The sequence below is a fragment of the Festucalex cinctus genome, chromosome 17 (genome assembly GCF_051991245.1).
Source record: "Festucalex cinctus isolate MCC-2025b chromosome 17, RoL_Fcin_1.0, whole genome shotgun sequence".
NCBI classification, from domain to species: Eukaryota; Metazoa; Chordata; class Actinopteri; order Syngnathiformes; family Syngnathidae; genus Festucalex; species Festucalex cinctus.
The window spans coordinates 16,662,611-16,680,444 of NC_135427.1; the positions used below are offsets into that span (position 1 = coordinate 16,662,611).

The 17,834-nt window shown below is 35.6% G+C and overlaps 1 protein-coding gene across 6 annotated transcripts in view; it reads left to right on the forward strand.

Moving 5' to 3' along the window:
• The window catches only part of pald1a (phosphatase domain containing paladin 1a), a 55,549-nt gene that overhangs the window by 16,310 nt on the left and 21,405 nt on the right, over positions 1-17,834 (forward strand). For 3 of the 6 annotated variants that reach the window (XM_077503360.1, XM_077503359.1, XM_077503357.1), the window contains exons 2-15: positions 130-321; positions 2,691-2,793; positions 5,329-5,508; positions 5,596-5,760; positions 7,308-7,468; positions 7,548-7,623; positions 9,232-9,386; positions 10,535-10,637; positions 10,720-10,824; positions 11,935-12,030; positions 12,107-12,241; positions 14,400-14,516; positions 14,614-14,793; positions 15,815-16,012. In XM_077503360.1, coding sequence (XP_077359486.1) covers positions 143-321; positions 2,691-2,793; positions 5,329-5,508; positions 5,596-5,760; positions 7,308-7,468; positions 7,548-7,623; positions 9,232-9,386; positions 10,535-10,637; positions 10,720-10,824; positions 11,935-12,030; positions 12,107-12,241; positions 14,400-14,516; positions 14,614-14,793; positions 15,815-16,012 — 1,953 coding nt within the window. In that variant the 5' untranslated portion in view covers positions 130-142. The remainder of the gene's footprint in view (positions 1-129; positions 322-2,690; positions 2,794-5,328; positions 5,509-5,595; positions 5,761-7,307; positions 7,469-7,547; positions 7,624-9,231; positions 9,387-10,534; positions 10,638-10,719; positions 10,825-11,934; positions 12,031-12,106; positions 12,242-14,399; positions 14,517-14,613; positions 14,794-15,814; positions 16,013-17,834) is intronic. The other 3 variants (XM_077503362.1, XM_077503361.1, XM_077503358.1) reach the window with 1 other exon arrangement.

Here is a 17,834-nt window from a genome sequence, read left to right on the forward strand (position 1 = left end):
TGAGTGTTTGTATCTCGTTTTCTCACATCAAAGCAAAAATGAATGCTTATCTCATTTGAAAAAAAAAATCGTGTCCGGGTCAAATCTTGAATATTCCGCAATTTTCACATGACCGCGTGTTTCTCACAGCAGCAGGCGGAGCATGGGTACGACTGCCAGCGCAGCGCCGCCGCCGCCGTCGCCGCCGCTTGAAAGCGTCCACGGCAACGGGATGGCCGACAGCAGGCCGTCGTCGCTCGGCATGAGCCCCTTTCACGGCGTCAACGTCCACAACAAGGCCAAGTCCATCATCACCAACAAGGTCGCACCTGTGCTCATCACGTAAGTCCCCCCCCCCCAAAATACGCGTTCTGTGGATTGGGTGGGTGCCAGGGTGCCTATCGCCTTTGATCACTGGAGAGGTGTGACCACCCCCCCCCCCCCTCTCTTGGGGGTGTGGAACCCCCACCTTTCTTGGTGTTGTAACGACACAAGATTTGCAGCTGAAATTGAGTATTCTCTTCATTATCCCATCCATCAACCAATATTTTATTTGTCCACTCACTTTCTCATTTTCTCATGTCATATCTGTGACTGAGTGTGTATGACTTTAAAAGGCGGGGCCTGACCTGGTGAGTGACGTGGGTGTCGGCGGATGAGTTTTTAAGAATTAGGAAAAGCAGATCTAAATCCGCGCTATCGATTAATTAAGATTAAATTTTCAGTTTGCGTTTTTGTTTTTCCATGAATGGTTGCAGTTGTCATACTAAAATAAAAATAATACAATAAAAACGACCTCACGTAACCCCCGTTGTCCTCCAGCCTCCGCGTTTGCCCCTGTTATCATCTCATTTGTCAGCGCAGGCTTTGTCAACACGTGCTGATAATTGAAATGACCCTTCTCACCATGCTGCCGCTCTGTGTGTGTGTGCGTGTGTGTGCGCGTGTGTGCGCGTGTGTCCAAGTTAGAATCGTTAGGGATTTTTTAAAATTGTAGTTAATTTTTTTTTTAATTTTGTAATTTCAGTTAGTTTTAATTTATTTTTTGGGTAAGTTTGTAGTTTTAGTTTTTAGTTAGTTTTACTTTTTTTTTTGGAAAAGGCTTAATTTTAATTTAGTTTTTATTAGTTTTAGTATTAGTTTAACTTTTCTAAACTATATGGAGTATTTTCTGAGTGCAAGATACAAAAAACAACAACAAAAACAACAACAAAAGGTTCTTAAAGGGATACATGACTCATTGAGCCATTTTCAGCAGTAAAAAGTCTTTATTTTGTCTATAATTAATATGGTAACTACTAACTTCATTATTTTTCATGTACAATTAGTACATTTAAAAAGTAATTTTTCGACTTGCTGTCGACTCATGATGACATCACCCATGCTGAGGACCATGGTTTGCTGACCAAAACCCAGAAAACAGGTGAACCCTGGCCATTACCTACTTCCTCAGCACAGGTGATGTCATCATCAGTCGACAGCAAGTCAAAAAATTATTTTTGAAACTTGTTAAAATTGAAAAATAACAACGTTATCAAATTCATTCTGGACAAAATATGAACTTTTCACTGCTGAAAGTGATTCAATGAGTCAAGTATCCCTTTAAATACTTAAAATAAATACTTCAAAAAAATAAATCCATAAGTAAATGAACCATGAATGCACATGTATGACATTAACTGACAAAGATTAATGTGAAGGACATTTTTACTGCAATTTTACAAACATGAAATGTAGTTTTAATTAGTTTTAGTTTTAAAGCATTTTCATTTTTTTTTTATTTCATTTTTGTTTTATTTTGATATTCAAAAATGTGTTTTCATTAACTATAATAACCTTTGGCTACCTCACGATACGATATGATATGCGATGCAAGGCTCACGATAACGATTATCTCATGATATGACGAGACTGCGATTATCGATATATTCCTCGGGCAATAAATCCACGATAATCTACCGTAAAACTAATCATGAAATAATAATAATAATAATAATAATAATAATAATAATAATAATAATAATATTTAAAAAATAATAATTCATTATAATATAATAAAATAATATACATATAAATATAATATAAATACATAATATACTATATAAATATATATAGTATATTTAAAATCTAATTAAAAATATCAATAAATAATAATAACACAATAAAAAATAAATAAAAAATAAGAATTTAAAAAATAATAATTCATAATATTATAATAAAAATACATATTATAATATATAAATATATATATAAAAATATATATAGTGTATTTAATAATATAAATACAAAATAACAATAATAGTAATAAAAATAGTATCAATAATAATAATAATAATAATGGTAATAATAATAATAATAATAATTATTATTATTATTATTATTATGATTATTATTATTATTATCATTTTAAAAAACTACGCTGATGAGTCTTATTCGCCTGCAGACTTGCGTCCATTTCCCCGCCACTCTTATGAAGTGCTCCCCCTCGTGGCCCGCCAAGTAATTGCTCAATAAGTAATGAACAATGGCACCGTTATAGTGGCTTTATATTAACTACAAATATCGCGATACTTGTGTAGACGTATCAATAATATCTCGGGAGACAAAGTATCATGATTTATCGCGATATCGATATATCGTCACACTCCTAATAACCAAGGTGTGTGTGTGGGGGTGCGTTTGGGTGTGCGTGTGCGTGTGTGTGCTTGCAGCTACAATTGCAAGCAGGAATTTCAGATTCACGATGACATCCGCAAGAGCAACTACAAAGTGGGACGGATATCGGACGCTATGCCTGAGCATTACCTGGTGCAGGTACGGAATGTTGGACCACACACACACACACACACACGCACACACGCACGCGCATGCACACACGCACACACATAGCAACGTGGTGCAGGAAACATTGTCATGCAGTGTTTTATGAGGTGTTGGTGGGGGGGGGGGGTCGCATCAGCAAGGTTGCGAGCCTTTTATCGGGGACTTTGATCTTGCAGCCCACTTGCCAGGCGGCCTCAAACCTCAGTCGCGTGGAAGACCCGTTAAACAGTCACACCTGAACTTCAGCGCACCTTTTCACACTTTCATGCAGTCAAGAATAAGATACAAGAACAAAGCAAACATTTGAAGTGAGCATACAAGTATTTTTTTTTTTTTTTGTGTCCAAGTAAATAAAGTTTACATCAGTAAATTAATAATAAAAAGTAAGTGAGTGAGTGAATAAATAATATAATATAATATAATATAATATAATATAATATAATATAATATAATATAATATAATATAATATAATATAATATAATATAATATAACATAACATAACATAATGTAATAATAATAATAATAATAATAATATACGTATATAATAATGTAAAATAAATTATAATAAAAAAAACAATTCACACATAAAACATGATGATTGTCTTCTGATACCTCACTGAATTTAATAATAATGATTTCAATGGAATGCCATATTTTATTCCACATTACAAACTGTCAGCATCATAAAACTTTATTCAAAACCTTCCAGTTGACTGGACTTTCCTGTATTTGAAAATAAAATTCACAGTTCTGTCAGACAAAAAAAAAAAAAAAAAAACTAAAGCATGCAGTGTCCCAAATATAATTTTGTGCACGTTCATGAGAAATAAACCTCAAAGCGACACGAAAGCTGTCAATTTCTCACCCTTTTATTACTTCTGCATCAGTGCCACTGGTAAAGATGATGATGATGGTGGTGGTGCATTTGAACGCGAGGACTGCTGTGATGGTCCTTTAAATAACCGACAAACAATGTTATTTTAGTGAACTAAAAAAAAGAAAAAACTAAAATTCAACGAACAATTTTGTTAACAAAATAAAATAAAAATGCTAACTGAAACTAAAACTAACTGAAATTTCATTTTCTGTTTACAAAACTAGCTATAATTATGTGATTTTTAAGTCGATTTATTTTTACATTAACCGGTAAAAGGACGATTCAAAGTGTGTCACAACAGAAGTGATGTCATCATGAAGCAGCCAATAGAAAAGCACCTTCAGATGAAGTCACTCCCATGCTGTTTTTTTAAGTATTGCGAACCAGTAAAACACATTAAAAAAAATCTAAAGCTAATACTGAAACTAACTAAAACTAAACTAAAAGCATTTGTGAAATAACTAAAACTAATAAAAACAAACACAGCCACCCTGAAAACTAATTAAAACTACCCAAATTTCTAAAACAAAACTCAAAACTAACTAAAATGAAAAATTCCAAAACTTATAATCACCCTGCCGACAACATACATACTTTCTTGCTGGCCACAGCTTTTGATGAAGCAACTGAAATAAGTTGCCACTAGATGGCAGCAGCTACCACACAGCAGGTCATGCTAAAACCTTTATTGAGCCAAGGCACAGTTTCAGTATTAGTTTTAGTTTTAAAAAATGTGTTTATTACTTGTGCGCAATATTATTTATTATTAATAATATTTATTTGTTTATTATTTAGTTTGTCTCTGTTTGCCTTGCGATTGGCTGGCAACCAGTCCGGGGTGTCCCCTGCCTACTGCCCAGAGCCAGCTGAGATAGGCTCCAGCACCCCCCACGACCCTTGTGAGAAATGAGTGGTCAAGACGATGGATGGATGTTTATTATTTATTATTTATATGTATTATTTATTTCTTATTATATAATTTATTTAATATTATTATTATTAAAACAGCATGGGAGCAACACATTACTTGTGCACAACATTATTATTTATTGTTAATAATATTTATTTGTTTATTATTTATTATTGATATGTATTATTATTTATTATTATATCATTTATTCAATATTATTATTAAAACATCATGGGAGCGACGCCATTACTTGCGCAACATTATTATTTATTATTATTAATAATTTTTTATTAATTATTATTTATATGTATTGTTATTTATTTATTATTATATAATTTATTTAATATTATTATTATTATTAAAACAGCATGGGAGCGACGCCATCTGAAGGTGCTTTTCTATTGGCTGCTTCATGACGACATCACTTCTGTTGTGACACACTTTCAATTGTCCTTTTATCGGTTAATGTCAAAATAAATCGACTTAAAAATCACATTTTAAATCCCCCCAAAGGCTCATGCATTAAATTAATTACCAAAGACGAAAACAAAGGACTCTTTTTGCTATAATTATACTTAGTTTTAGTTAATTTTGGAAACAAAAAAATGTAGTTTCAGTTCGTTTTCGAGTCCGTTTTTAAAAAGTAATTTCATTTTTTTTATTTTATTTAATTAACAAAACTGATTTTTGAATTTGATTTGTATTTTTATTTTATTTCAAATAACCTTTTGCTCCCAGGGCGAGTACTTCATGGTGCAGGATGTGTACAGCAAAGCGGACGTCCTGAGCACAACGAGCTCGTTCGGGGCGCCCAACTTCCGGCAGGTGAAGGGATCGTACCCGCTCTACGGGATGGGTCAGCCCAGCCTGAGCGGCTTCAAGCGGGTCCTGCAGAGGCTGCAAGCGCAAGGGCACCAGGTCGCCTGCCCCGCCCTCTTTTACGCTTTTTTTTCGGACCACTGCAATCCTTCTGATCCCGCTCACGTCTGATTTCTTCTTTTCCAGGAGGTGGTTTTCGTCTGTGTGCGAGAGGAGCCGGTGGTCTTCCTGCGCAAGGGCGACGACTTTGTGCCGTACACCCCCAGGAGGAAGGAGAACCTCCACGAGAACCTCCACGGCCTGCAAAAGGCCGAACCGGTGGAAGTCCTGGAGCTTACCATCAGGAAGGAGGTGACTCTTTGACTTTGAAGCCATTACAATTTTGAATCGCAATTAATCGCACCACTTCAAGAGTTACTCACGATTCATCGCAAATTTGATATCTGTTCTAAATGTACAACAAAAACATTTTTTTTCTATGTTGTCATACTCTTATCAACATAAAAGTGGAAAGAAATGTTCAAATAATAGAAATATGGCAGCATCTTTTAGTCATTAATACAGTCATTTCATAATGATTCATAAATTTGAGTTAAAATTCAAAAGATGAACCGTTATGTGATATTGATTTGTGTTGAGGCCATTTTTCTGCCACTAGATGGCAGAATCGCATTTGTAAGATGTTGCTGAGAGCTCAGTGCATTTTTTCTTTTCATATGAAGAGCTATCGAATCTTTAACAAGAAGTAACTTTTTAAAATTGTCAAATGCAACGTGACCGCAGTCTCCACAAATATATGCTTTATGATTACATTTATTACTGCTAAATTTTGACGTGTCCGCTGCATTGCGACTGTATTTCCCCCAGTACAGGCTTTTGCATTAATTGCTCATTTAAAAAATTATTGGCTTTGACGTAACTTTAAGTTAACTCAAAATGAATGCGCTCATTTTGAAACCCATATTGTAAACATTTGTTATTGTTGTTTTTTTGGATTTTGGTTTTTGTTTTTTGTTATTGTTTTTTGTTTTTTTTGGCTGGAATTCCCCTATTCCAGGCTTTTGCATTAATCGCTCATTAAAAAAAAAAAATAGTGACTTTGAAGTAACTTTCAATTAACTCCAAATTAATGCACTCATTTCGACACCCCTATTTAAAACAATTATTATTGGGTTTTATTTATTTATTTATTTATTTATTTATCTATTTATTTATTTTTATTTTTTTATATTTCTTGACTGGAATTCCCCCAGTCCAGGCTTTTGTATTAATCGCTCGTTAAAAAAAAATAAAATAAATAAAAAAAAAATTGGTAGCTTTGAAGTAACTTTAAATGAACCCAAAATTAATGCACTCATTTCGATACCCCTATTATAAACATTTAATCTAGTTTTGTTTTGTTTTTTTCTGGGGTTTTTTCGCCTGGAATTCTAGTACAGGCTTTTGCATTAATTGCTCGTTAAAAAAATTAAGTGGCTTTGAAGTAACTTTAAATTAACTCAAAATGGATGCACCCATTTTGACACCCCTATTATAAACATTTGGGGTTTTTTTGTGGGTTTTTTTTTTTTTTTTTTTTTTTTTCAACTGGAATTCCCCCAGAGCAGGCTTTTGCATTATCTATGCGTTAAAAAAAAATAAAAATAAAATTGTTGCTTTGAAGTAACTTTAAATTAATTCAAAATTAATGCACTCTTTTTCATTTTTTTTTCAACTGTAATTCCCCAATACAGGCTTTCCAAGTAAGAGGCGGCCATTAATCGCGCGTAAAAAAAAATGAGTTAAAGGAACTTTAATTCAAAATCAACACACTAATTTTGCCACCCCTATTCTAAATATTTGTTGTTACCGTATTTGTAGCAGTCCTTTTTTTTTCTTTTTTCTTTTTTCACCCTCAGCTACACGACTTTGCCAAACTGAACGAAAACGTCTACTACGTGTACAACGACATCGAGTACCTGAAAGACGATCCTCAGACGATAACCATCGCGTGCGAGGAGGACATCCACGTGACCGAGGAGGTGTACAAGCGGCCCGTGTTCACCATGCCGGCATACAGGTGCTCGCTCGCTCGCTCACTCTTCTTCGTCTGGGCGTCGCTCAGAAATGAGCATTTGACGTCTCCTCCTCGTTTGCAGCTATTACAGGTTACCGTTACCTGTGGAAGGTGCGCCTTTGGAAGAAGACTTTGACGCTTTTGTAAACATCCTCAGGGTGAGTCCAACTATCCCTCTTTAGCATGTTTGCCGCACATTCAGGTGCAAAAATATTGGGACATGGATATGCAATTCTCAACTGTGTAGCACCATCCGAAGAGTTTGGAAACATTTGGCTGAATATGAGAAGACAAATCTCATATATGCCCTGCGATTGGTTGGCAACCAGTCCAGGGTGTCCCCCGCCTACTGCCCAGAGCCAGCTGAGATAGGCGCCAGCAGCCCCCGCGACCCTTGTGAGGAATAAGCGGTCAAGAAAATGGATGGATGGAAATCTCATATAGACGATAGCCGAGTAGCTAATCATTGCATTTTTTTTTTTTTTTTTTTTTTTTTTTTTGGTCCTTTCAAAACTGAGAGGCTCATATTTACCAACCTGGGTTTATAGTTTTAGAATTTTTCCATTTTAGTTTCATTTTGATTTAATTTTGAGGTTTTTTTAAAAGTGAGTTAGCTTTAATTAGTTTTCGGGGTGGTTCTGTTAGTTTTTTATGAGTTTTAGTTATTTAACAAAATCCTTAGTTTTAGTTTAGTTTTAGTTAGTTTCAGTATTAGTTTTAGTTTAAAAAAAAAAAAATGTATTACTTGTGCACAATATTTGAAAAAAAAAACAGCATGGGAGTGACGTCATCTTTTGGTACTTTTCTATTGGCTTCTGCGAGATGACGTCACTTCTGTGTGACACATTTTCAAACGTCCTTATTCCGGTTCATATAAAAATAAATCTATTTAAAATAATTCTAAAAGGCTTGTGCATTAAATTAATTGCCAAAGACTAAAACAAAGGACATTTTTGTTATATAATAGCAATATAATATAAAAATAAAATAAAAAAATAAATCATCCCCAAAGGCACGTGCATTAAATTAATTACCAAGACATTTTTGCTATAATTATAGTAAGTTTTAGCTAGTTTTGTAAACATAAAATGAAGTTTCATTTAGTTTTAGTTTTTTAAAAAGCATTAATTTAATTTTATATTGTTAAAATTGTTTTTTGAATTTTAGTTTTAGTTTTTTTTTTAGTTTTTGTTAACTAAAATAACCTTGATACCAACAAGGCTTATTATAGTTTTGGAATTTTTCATTTTAGTTTTTATTTCGTTTTGAATTTTGGTTTTTAAATTTAGTTAGTTGTAATTAGTTTTCTTGGTCGTTATTGGTTGTTATTTTTTTTAATTAGTTTTAGTTATCTAATAAATGCTTAGGTTTAGTTATGTTTTAGTTAGTTTCAGTATTAGTTTTAGTATTTTTTATTGTGTATTATTTGTGTGCAATAATCAAAACACAGCATGGGAGCGACGTCATCTTTTGGTGCTTTTCTATTGGCTGCTGCTGCTAGATGACATCACTTCTTTGTGACACCCTTTCAAACGTCCTTATTCCGGTTAATATTAAAATAAATCGACTTCAAATCACATTTAAAATCATCCCCAAAGGCTCATGGAATACATTAATTACCAAAGACTAAACGCTAGTTTTAGTTAACTAAAATAACCTTGATACCAACGAGTCATTTTACAGCCAAAAAGGTGAGAATTGTGTGTATTTCTGCTTCAAATTTCACGAGCACTTCATATGAATGACAAAATGTTCTCCCCTTCCAGGAGAGTCCCGGTTTGTCCTTACGACGCGACGTGACGTCGAAGCCGCCGGCGCTGCTCTTCAGCTGCCAGGTGGGCGTCGGCCGCACCAACCTGGCCATGATCCTGGGCGCACTGGCCATCAACCGGCTCTGGGGCGACTCGCAACCGCCGCCTCCGTAAGGGCTCGTTATCATCATCTGTTGACTGGCAGCCATTTTGACTGACCCCCCCTGTTTTACTTGATTTTGACTGATTTTGCAAGGCCCACAGAATATTGTGTTCTGTTGCTATAAAAACATGGAACCTACCAAAAGAATTATTAGAATCTCTTCTTTCATTAGCAAAAAAAAGTATATTTCTATTGGTTTCTGTTTTGCAGCAATTAGCATTAGAATATAGCTAAGGTTCATCAATATTCACATTCCTGGTGAAAACACTGACAAAAAGAGCTTGTTGCAACATGGCCCTGGTTGACCTCTTCTACTTTGCTGCCACCAGCAAATAACTACCATTGCTTCAAGCATTCTCTTCCGGCCAGAGGCTGCATCAAAGCCATCTGTATGATCGAGCACAGTGATAACATTATTTAGTTTAATCTAATGTTATTTTATTTTATTTTATTTTATTTTATTTTATTTTATTTTATTTTATTTATTTCATTGAGCAGCTGTAAGATTAATCCAAGCAATTATGCACTTTTTTTTTATTAAGGTGAAAACTAAGATATGTTATTGTCAGTTCAACATGTTTCATAGAAACAATTAATAAAGACAGTTGTATTAAATGTGTCTTGCGTGTTAAACTAGTTACAAATAGGTGTGTTTTAATTTTCTGTATAAAAGTTTAAATGTATGTTGAAGGAAAATATCGACTAAACTGTCAATTTAGTCGACTAAAATTTCTCTTTTTTTTCCTCGACTAAAATTGGATTAAAACTAAAATACAAGCAGATAACTAAATAATGACTACAACTTTAATTTTAGTCAAAAGACTATAACTAAAACTACATAAAAATTTCTTGTCAAAATTAACACCACTCTAGCATAAAAAAAACATTAAAAAAACAAACAAACGTATAAATATGTCTTTGGGAGCATGGTAATATTTAAAATAGAAGTATTTATACCTTTTTGGGAACAAATGAGTTAATGGGTTGCTTTTACACCGACATGCCCCCAGATGGCGCCAATGCAATATTTTCTTATGTTACACCTGGCTTTGGTCTCAGCAAAAAACAGCAAATGGAGAGTCTTCAAATCGAGGAGGATTTAAAGAAAATAAAAATTGTGCATTGCCACATTGCATGATGATTTTTTTTTTTCAGAATTGAGGAGGCAGCGGAGGCGCCTCCAGAGCCTAGACCCGTTTTCCGCATCATCCAGTCATTGATAGCTGAGCTGCCAAATGGGCAGCATGTCCTGGAGGAGGTGAATTCCTCTCACCGGGTTCATCGCCGGATCGTGCATGACTTTGCAATTTGTGACACTGTGTGTGCGTGTTTGTCATCAGGTGGACCGGGCCATTGCGCTGTGCTCGCAAATGCACAACATCAAAGAGGCAATATACGAGAACAAAAGTAAACTGGAGGGCATCGGAGATGATTATCAGATTCAGGTTGGTGCTTTCTTGTTTTTTTTTTGTTTTTTTGCATTTTCCCACTTCCTACTTGACCAATATCACTGGATCAATAACGGTAAAGTATAACATCTATATATTTTATTCCTATATGGATTATCTTTGGACAACAATTTAAAAACAACTTTTTTAAAGTAGGACTTCAAACATGGCTGACATTTACACATTAAACCAAGGCAGCATAAAAAAAAATAGCTCAATTAAAAAAATGCGTCTTTAACTCATTCATTCTCAGCCATTTTCACAGAAGCAATCCCGTTCGCTCCCGGCTGTTTTACTGGATTTTGACTGATTTTGCAAGGCCCACATAATTACCATTATAATTGTGTTCTATTGCTATAAAAGCATGGAACATATCAAAAGAAAGAATAACGTCTCTTCTTTCATCAGGAAGAAAAAGTATGTTTCTATCTGTTTCCGTTTTGTAGCAATTAGCATTAGAAGAGAGCTAAGTTTCATCAGTTTTCACAAATCTATTCAAAATTGTAAGTAATTTAGCTTTTTTTCTACATGGCTGATTGATCTCCTTTGCTCTGCTGCCACCTGCTGGTCGTTTGTGTAATAACTACCAGTCCTGCAACCGTTCTTTGCAGTTGAAAGGCTGCATCAAAGCCATCAAAGCTATGCTCTAACATAAAAAACAAAAAACAAAAAAAACATATAAATACGTCTTTGGGATACTTAAAACATTTAAAAAAAATTATTTACACATTATTGGGAGCAAATTAGTTAATTAAATACAAATAATACAGAAGACGATTTGGCAGGATTCTGACTTTATTCTCAGAATTCTGACTTTAAAGTGAGAATAATAGTAGCACTAATAAAGTCAGAATTCTGACTTTAAAGTGAGAATTCTGACTTTATTCTCAGAATTCGGAGAATAAAGTGAGAAGCCTGCCAAACTTTTTTTTCTCTCTCTTTATTGGCCGTAATCCTCTTCCGGAAAATAATAAATGAATAAATAATAAAAAAAATAAAAATTTAGTTGTATGCAAATGAGCAATGTCCGTCAATGGCAGTGAACGTTTGGATTCCAGTTGACAAATACAAACATCGATGACGAATATCCTTCTTCTTCTCTGTCAGGGAAACAGCACCAAAGAGTACTTCCTGAACAGAACCCGGCAGAGCTTGGAGCGCTACTTCTACCTGATTGTGTTTAACGCGTACCTCCACGAGCAGGTGAGTGTCGGGAACGAGACGGGCATCTGTCGGCTAAAAGTGAAGACGGCGTCGCCTTTTTTTTTTTTTTTTGCAGTATCCCCTGGCGTTCGTGTGCAACTTCAGCCGGTGGATGTGCCGCCACGCTTGGCTGTACCGCCTGCTGGCCCGGATGGACCTTTCCGAGCTGTCGGCGCCGCCCCAGCTGGTTACCAGAGGAGCCCGTGTCCTGGTGAGCGAGCTTTGCTTGCTTGCTTGCTTCGAGCTGTTTTTTTTTTTTTTTTCATTCCCAGTTGGAGTCTGCTAGCTCAGTGCTAATTTATGATTGGAAATGTCATAGAATGGCTAATGGGGTGGGGGTTGGGGGGTAGACTTTCTGTGAAATTAAGATTTTTTTTTTTCCCCAGGTGTTTTTATTCCTTTGAATTTGATTTTTTTTATTTTAAAACTTTTGCTACTTTTGTTACTTTTTGAGGTTGCTATTTTTTACATTTAATTTAATTAATTTATTTACATTTTCATTTATTTCATTGTGCAGTAGGATTAATCTCAAGCACTTTTTTTATTTAGGTGAAAACGAAGTTATATTCTTGTCAGTTCAACATATTTCAATGAAACAATAATAATAATAAAGACAGCGTTGTATTAAATGTGTCTTGCATATTAAACTACCGTGACAATTAAGTGTCTTATAATTTTCTGTATAAAAGTTTAAATGTATGCTAAAGGAAAATATTGACTAATCTGTCAATTTAATCGACTAAAATTTGATTAAAACTAAAATACAATCAGATGACTAATTTTAGTCAAAAATATATATATAAAAAAAAAAAACTAAATAAAAATTTCTTGACAAAATTAACACTGCAATATTACAATTAATTATAATTTCATTGATTTGGTAATTCAGTTTTTGTTATAACTTTATTCTCATAATATTCCAACTCATAATTAGCATAAGATTAATAATTTTCTCCAAACTATTATTAATTTCTTTATATTAAAAAAAGCATTATTTTTTTCTTTTTCTTTTTTAATTATTTTTTTCAAGATTTATTTACCAGTTAAAATGTATTTTGATGTTAAAAATGCTCTTAATTTTAAGAGAACAGAATGTATTAATATGATAAAAAAAAAAAATTATGTTAAAGTGTCATTTTTAAAGGGATGCTTGACTCATTGAGTCATTTTCAGCGGTACAAAGTGACTATTTTGTCTATAATTAATGTGGCAACTTCATTATTTTTATTATAATTTTAAAATTTTATATATATATATATACATATAGGGCGGCACGGTAGTCGAGTGGTTAGCACGTCCGCTTCCCAGTTCTGAGGTCTCCGGTTCGAGTCCAGGCTCGGACCTTCCTGGGTGGAGTTTGCATGTTCTCCCCGTGCCCGCGTGGGTCTTCTCCGGGTACTCCGGTCTCCTCCCACATTCCAAAGACATGCATGGCAGGTTAATTGGGCGCTCTGAATTGTCCCTAGGGTGTGCGTGTGAGTGTGGATGGTTGTTCGTCTCTGTGTGACCTGCGATTGGTTGGCAACCAGTCCAGGGTGTCCCCCGCCTACTGCCCAGAGCCAGCTGAGATAGGCGCCAGCAGCCCCCGCGACCCTTGTGAGGAATAAGCGGTCAAGAAGATGGATGGATGGATGTTTGATTGCGTTTGGAGCCTCAAGCACTTGACGATATGGCCACCCGACATCAACGCGTACGTACGTGTCAAGGGCCACATGTTGCGTCAAACTCCAAGCAGATAGTTACCACGTCAGAAAAAAACAAAACAAAACAAAAAAACATTCTCAGGCTTTGCTTTCCTTGGAGTCAAATGACAGCTTTCAAGTGGCAACAGTGTGCACACCCTGCGCTTAAGTTGAAGTACAGAAAGTGTTACTGCGGTCAAGAAAATGGATGGATGGATGGATATATACATATATAAAATGTATTATTATTATTATTTTATTATTATTATTTATTCATTTTTAAGGAAAAAAACTTTTGTCTTTTTACAAGATTAACAAGGTTAACATTTTAACAAGAAAAGGCCTTTTTACGAGTAAAAACGTATAACAGTACCAGGAAAAAAGTAAAAATAAAATAAGATAATCTTATAAAAGATACAATAAAAACATAATTAATAATTAATTAATTTATTAATAATTATTAATTATTAACAATTATCATTATTATTATTATTATTATTATTATTATTATTATTATTATTATTATATATTAATAATAATCGGTTTTATATATATGTATATATATATATATATATAATAATTAGAATTATTAATTTAATAATTAACTTAATTAAAACATAAAAAAAAACACTATATGAGATTTTTCTCAGTTGACGATTTAACTTGCCGATTTTGTGCGTTGTGCAGGTGGCCGGCGAGTATTTAGCGACCGATGTGCTGAGCACCGCCAAGGAGATGAAAGCACTCAACTTTCGACGCGTGCCCAAGATGGCCGTCTACGGGATGGCGCAGCCCACCTCCGAGGTGCTGCAAAAAATTTAAAAAAAAATCCACGCTCGAGTATTTCCGTTGACTTTATTATTTCAAATCATCGTTTCGTGTTTGTGTTCCGTGCGCGCAGGCGGCCGGGGCCGTGCTGGCCCACCTGACGGACGAGAAGCGCCAGCACAGCCACATTCTGTGGGTCAACCTGCAGGAGGAGCTGCTTTTGGAAGCCAACGGGCACATCTTCACCCCTAGGGAGCCCTCGTGCTTGGACCGGCACATCGCCGTCCCCACGGCAGACCCGCTCCTCATTGAGGTCGAGAAAAACAGTTTTTTTGTTGTTTAACCCTTCAATACCGTTTGTGTCAAATATGGCAACCTCACGATACGATACGTATCGCGATACACGGTCACCATACCATACGTATCGTGATACATATCAGGGATATAACGCTAACGGCGATATCGCGATACGGCGATATTAAAACTGCCGCAATATGTTGTCGTCATCATTATTATATTAAAAGCAGCACGTCTGTCAGGTCGATTTCCTTTTGTGCAGTTCTAGCACCCACTAGTGGCTACTTTTTTCGTGCAGTTTAATTTTCAAAAAGTTATTTTTTGGCCCTTCTATGTTATTAAAAAAAAATAAAAGGTTTTTATTGTGAGATCTTTTAAAAAAAATATTTATTTATTTATTTATTTATTTTTATTTATTTTATTTTTTTTACAATATTGTGACTTTTTTTGTATCGTCAACCTCCCCACAATATTGTGATAACGATACCTAAATGATATGTTAGTTACGCTGGATGGCAAAAAAATTTTTTAGTAGTATTACAGCTCTAAGATGTACTTATTTGAAATATTTGGGGATCTTAAAACTGCTACAATATCGTCATCATCAAAAAAAAAAAAAAAAAAAAAAAAAGGTCAGGTTGATTGCCATTTATGCAGTTCTACCACCCTCTGGTGGCTAGTTTGTTTTTTGATATATTGGCCCTTCTATGTATTTTTTAACTTTTTTTTTTTTTTTTAACAATTTCGTGACCTTTTTTTGTATCGCCAACCTCCCCACAATATCGTAATAATTAGCGCATTGTGAACTTCACATTGTGATAATATCGTATCGTGAGGTTTGGATATCGTTACATCTCTAGAAATAATAGCATGTTTCATGTAACACATTCTATTTTATTGGTACATTTAGAAACATGTACCATTTTATGTTTATCAGTAAATAAATGTTGATATATTTCCTCTGTTTTAATTTTTATGAGCAAGACACAGTATCCAATGACTGGTCGCTATTTTTAGATTTTTGTTTCCGATTTCAGAAACTGGAGACGTCCCTGAAGGAGGAGATCTTGCAAGCTCAGAAGTGGCTGGAGGTGACTCTGGAGCAGGAGAAGCAGATGAAGATGTTGAAGAGCGTCCTGACGGCGCAGGAGATTTTGGCGCAGCACAGGAAGGCCACGCCGGGCCTCGCCTACAAACGCATCCCTCTTCCCGACTGCGCCGCTCCCAGAGAGGAGGTCAGCAACCGCTACGCTCATTTTTTGTTCACAAAAATGTCAACTGGCTAAAGACTAGCTACTAACCTGATGACACAAGAGCCAACTTTGCACTCTTCGTTTGCAGACTCCCACGTCTCTCGCCAGGCTAGGCCTCGCCTTTTTCAAGTCACACGCATTCAACGTCGCGGATACTAAAAACGTTAGGATGGCAGATCCAAAGTAAACAAAAAATACCATCGTCACCTCACATGCATACCACTCGGTCCCGTCGCCATGGGCGGGCCTTGGGGGTCCGTGCCCGCCCTGTCAGTCAGCCGTGCCCGCCCTAGCAAGATGACTCACCAACTATTCGTCCTATCAGTCACGTAAACTTGCGCCTTCTGGTTCAAGTAAAGCATGGCGTGCCAGCCAACCACATACCTCCTTTCAAGTTTGGCTTTGATTGACAACTAAGGCTAGCCAATTACAATCCGGATCACGAGGGCTGGGGTGGGGTGGGGGTGGTGACGCGCGCTCTGCAGACGTGCCTTAGCCAAATCTACTTCCGGGTAGATCGTGCGCATTTGCCGGCTGGCGCTGGCATAAAGACTGAGCAGTGAGCAGTCGTGAGGTTTTAATGGGAGCCACCAAATGCCAAACCTTAATCCAGGATGACACAGTTGACATCATTGGGAATCCTGAGTCCACTGGTTACGTTTACAAGTGAGTGGCAAACTTTTATTTTAATTAGTCAAGCCACACAGCACAGATGAATTGTAGCAATACACAGTATGCTGTTAACAGACCCAAGCAGTCACACGTACACAACAACAACTAAGGAGCATAAAATTATTTATCACTAAAGCAGTTGCAGTACAATGTGAGTTGAATTCTCTTTTTTTATTGCCAAGTTTGTTCATGTTGATGACTGTCACTAAGTTCTAATTTAAAAAAAACAGCACTTTACACATCCTTTTGGATTGATATTCTGCTTAGTTTTTCACTGAACCCATATGTTGTTTCTGTATATCATCGACATAACTCAACCTTATTTCTAAATCACTTTAAAACATCAATTGCTGCATACAAAGTTTATTAGTCTTTTAGTAGACACAAGTGAAATAAAATAACACAAAATAAAATTAATTAGAGTAAATATAAGTAGATAAGTATACACGCAAATAAAATTAATACTAAAAAAGAAATCTGTATAAGTATAGAAATAAAATAACACAAAATACAGAAGGCACCATAAAAAAAGTAAAATGATGTGAAGTCTCATGCTGAGTCAAAGATCAAAGAATAGAGATGTCTGGCAAAAATGATATCCATATCGTACAGCCCTAATCCAACACGCAAATGAAGGCAACTGCTAGCCAATTCCAGATAGAAGGGGCTGGGTTGCAGTCATTCATTCGGACAAAGTTGTTTATAGAAGTGAAGAGTGGATTTGTTTCAAATGAACTTTTGAGTTGAATAAATGCAAAATGAACTACACATTTTTTTCAGTTTGTCTTTTAGATTTCAGATTTCCGCTTTTAAGTGACAGAAAATATTTCTGAGCACTTTTGCAGTTGTCACAATGCCGCTGTTCAACCTGATGAACATTAGATTTAGGTTGATGAAGTGTGCCCCCCCAAAAAAAGGCAATGTCCCCCCCCCCCCCACAATTTCTTTCTGGTGACGGGTCTGATACCACTCGAGCAGGGGTGGCAAGATCCGGTCCTCAAGGGCCACAGTCCTGCAGGTTTTCGATATTTCCCTCCTTCAAAATAGCTGATTCATGATCAGCTCATCAGCAAGCTCTACAGAAGCCTGATAACGAGCCTGTTAATTGGAATCAGCTGCACTTCGAGTAGGG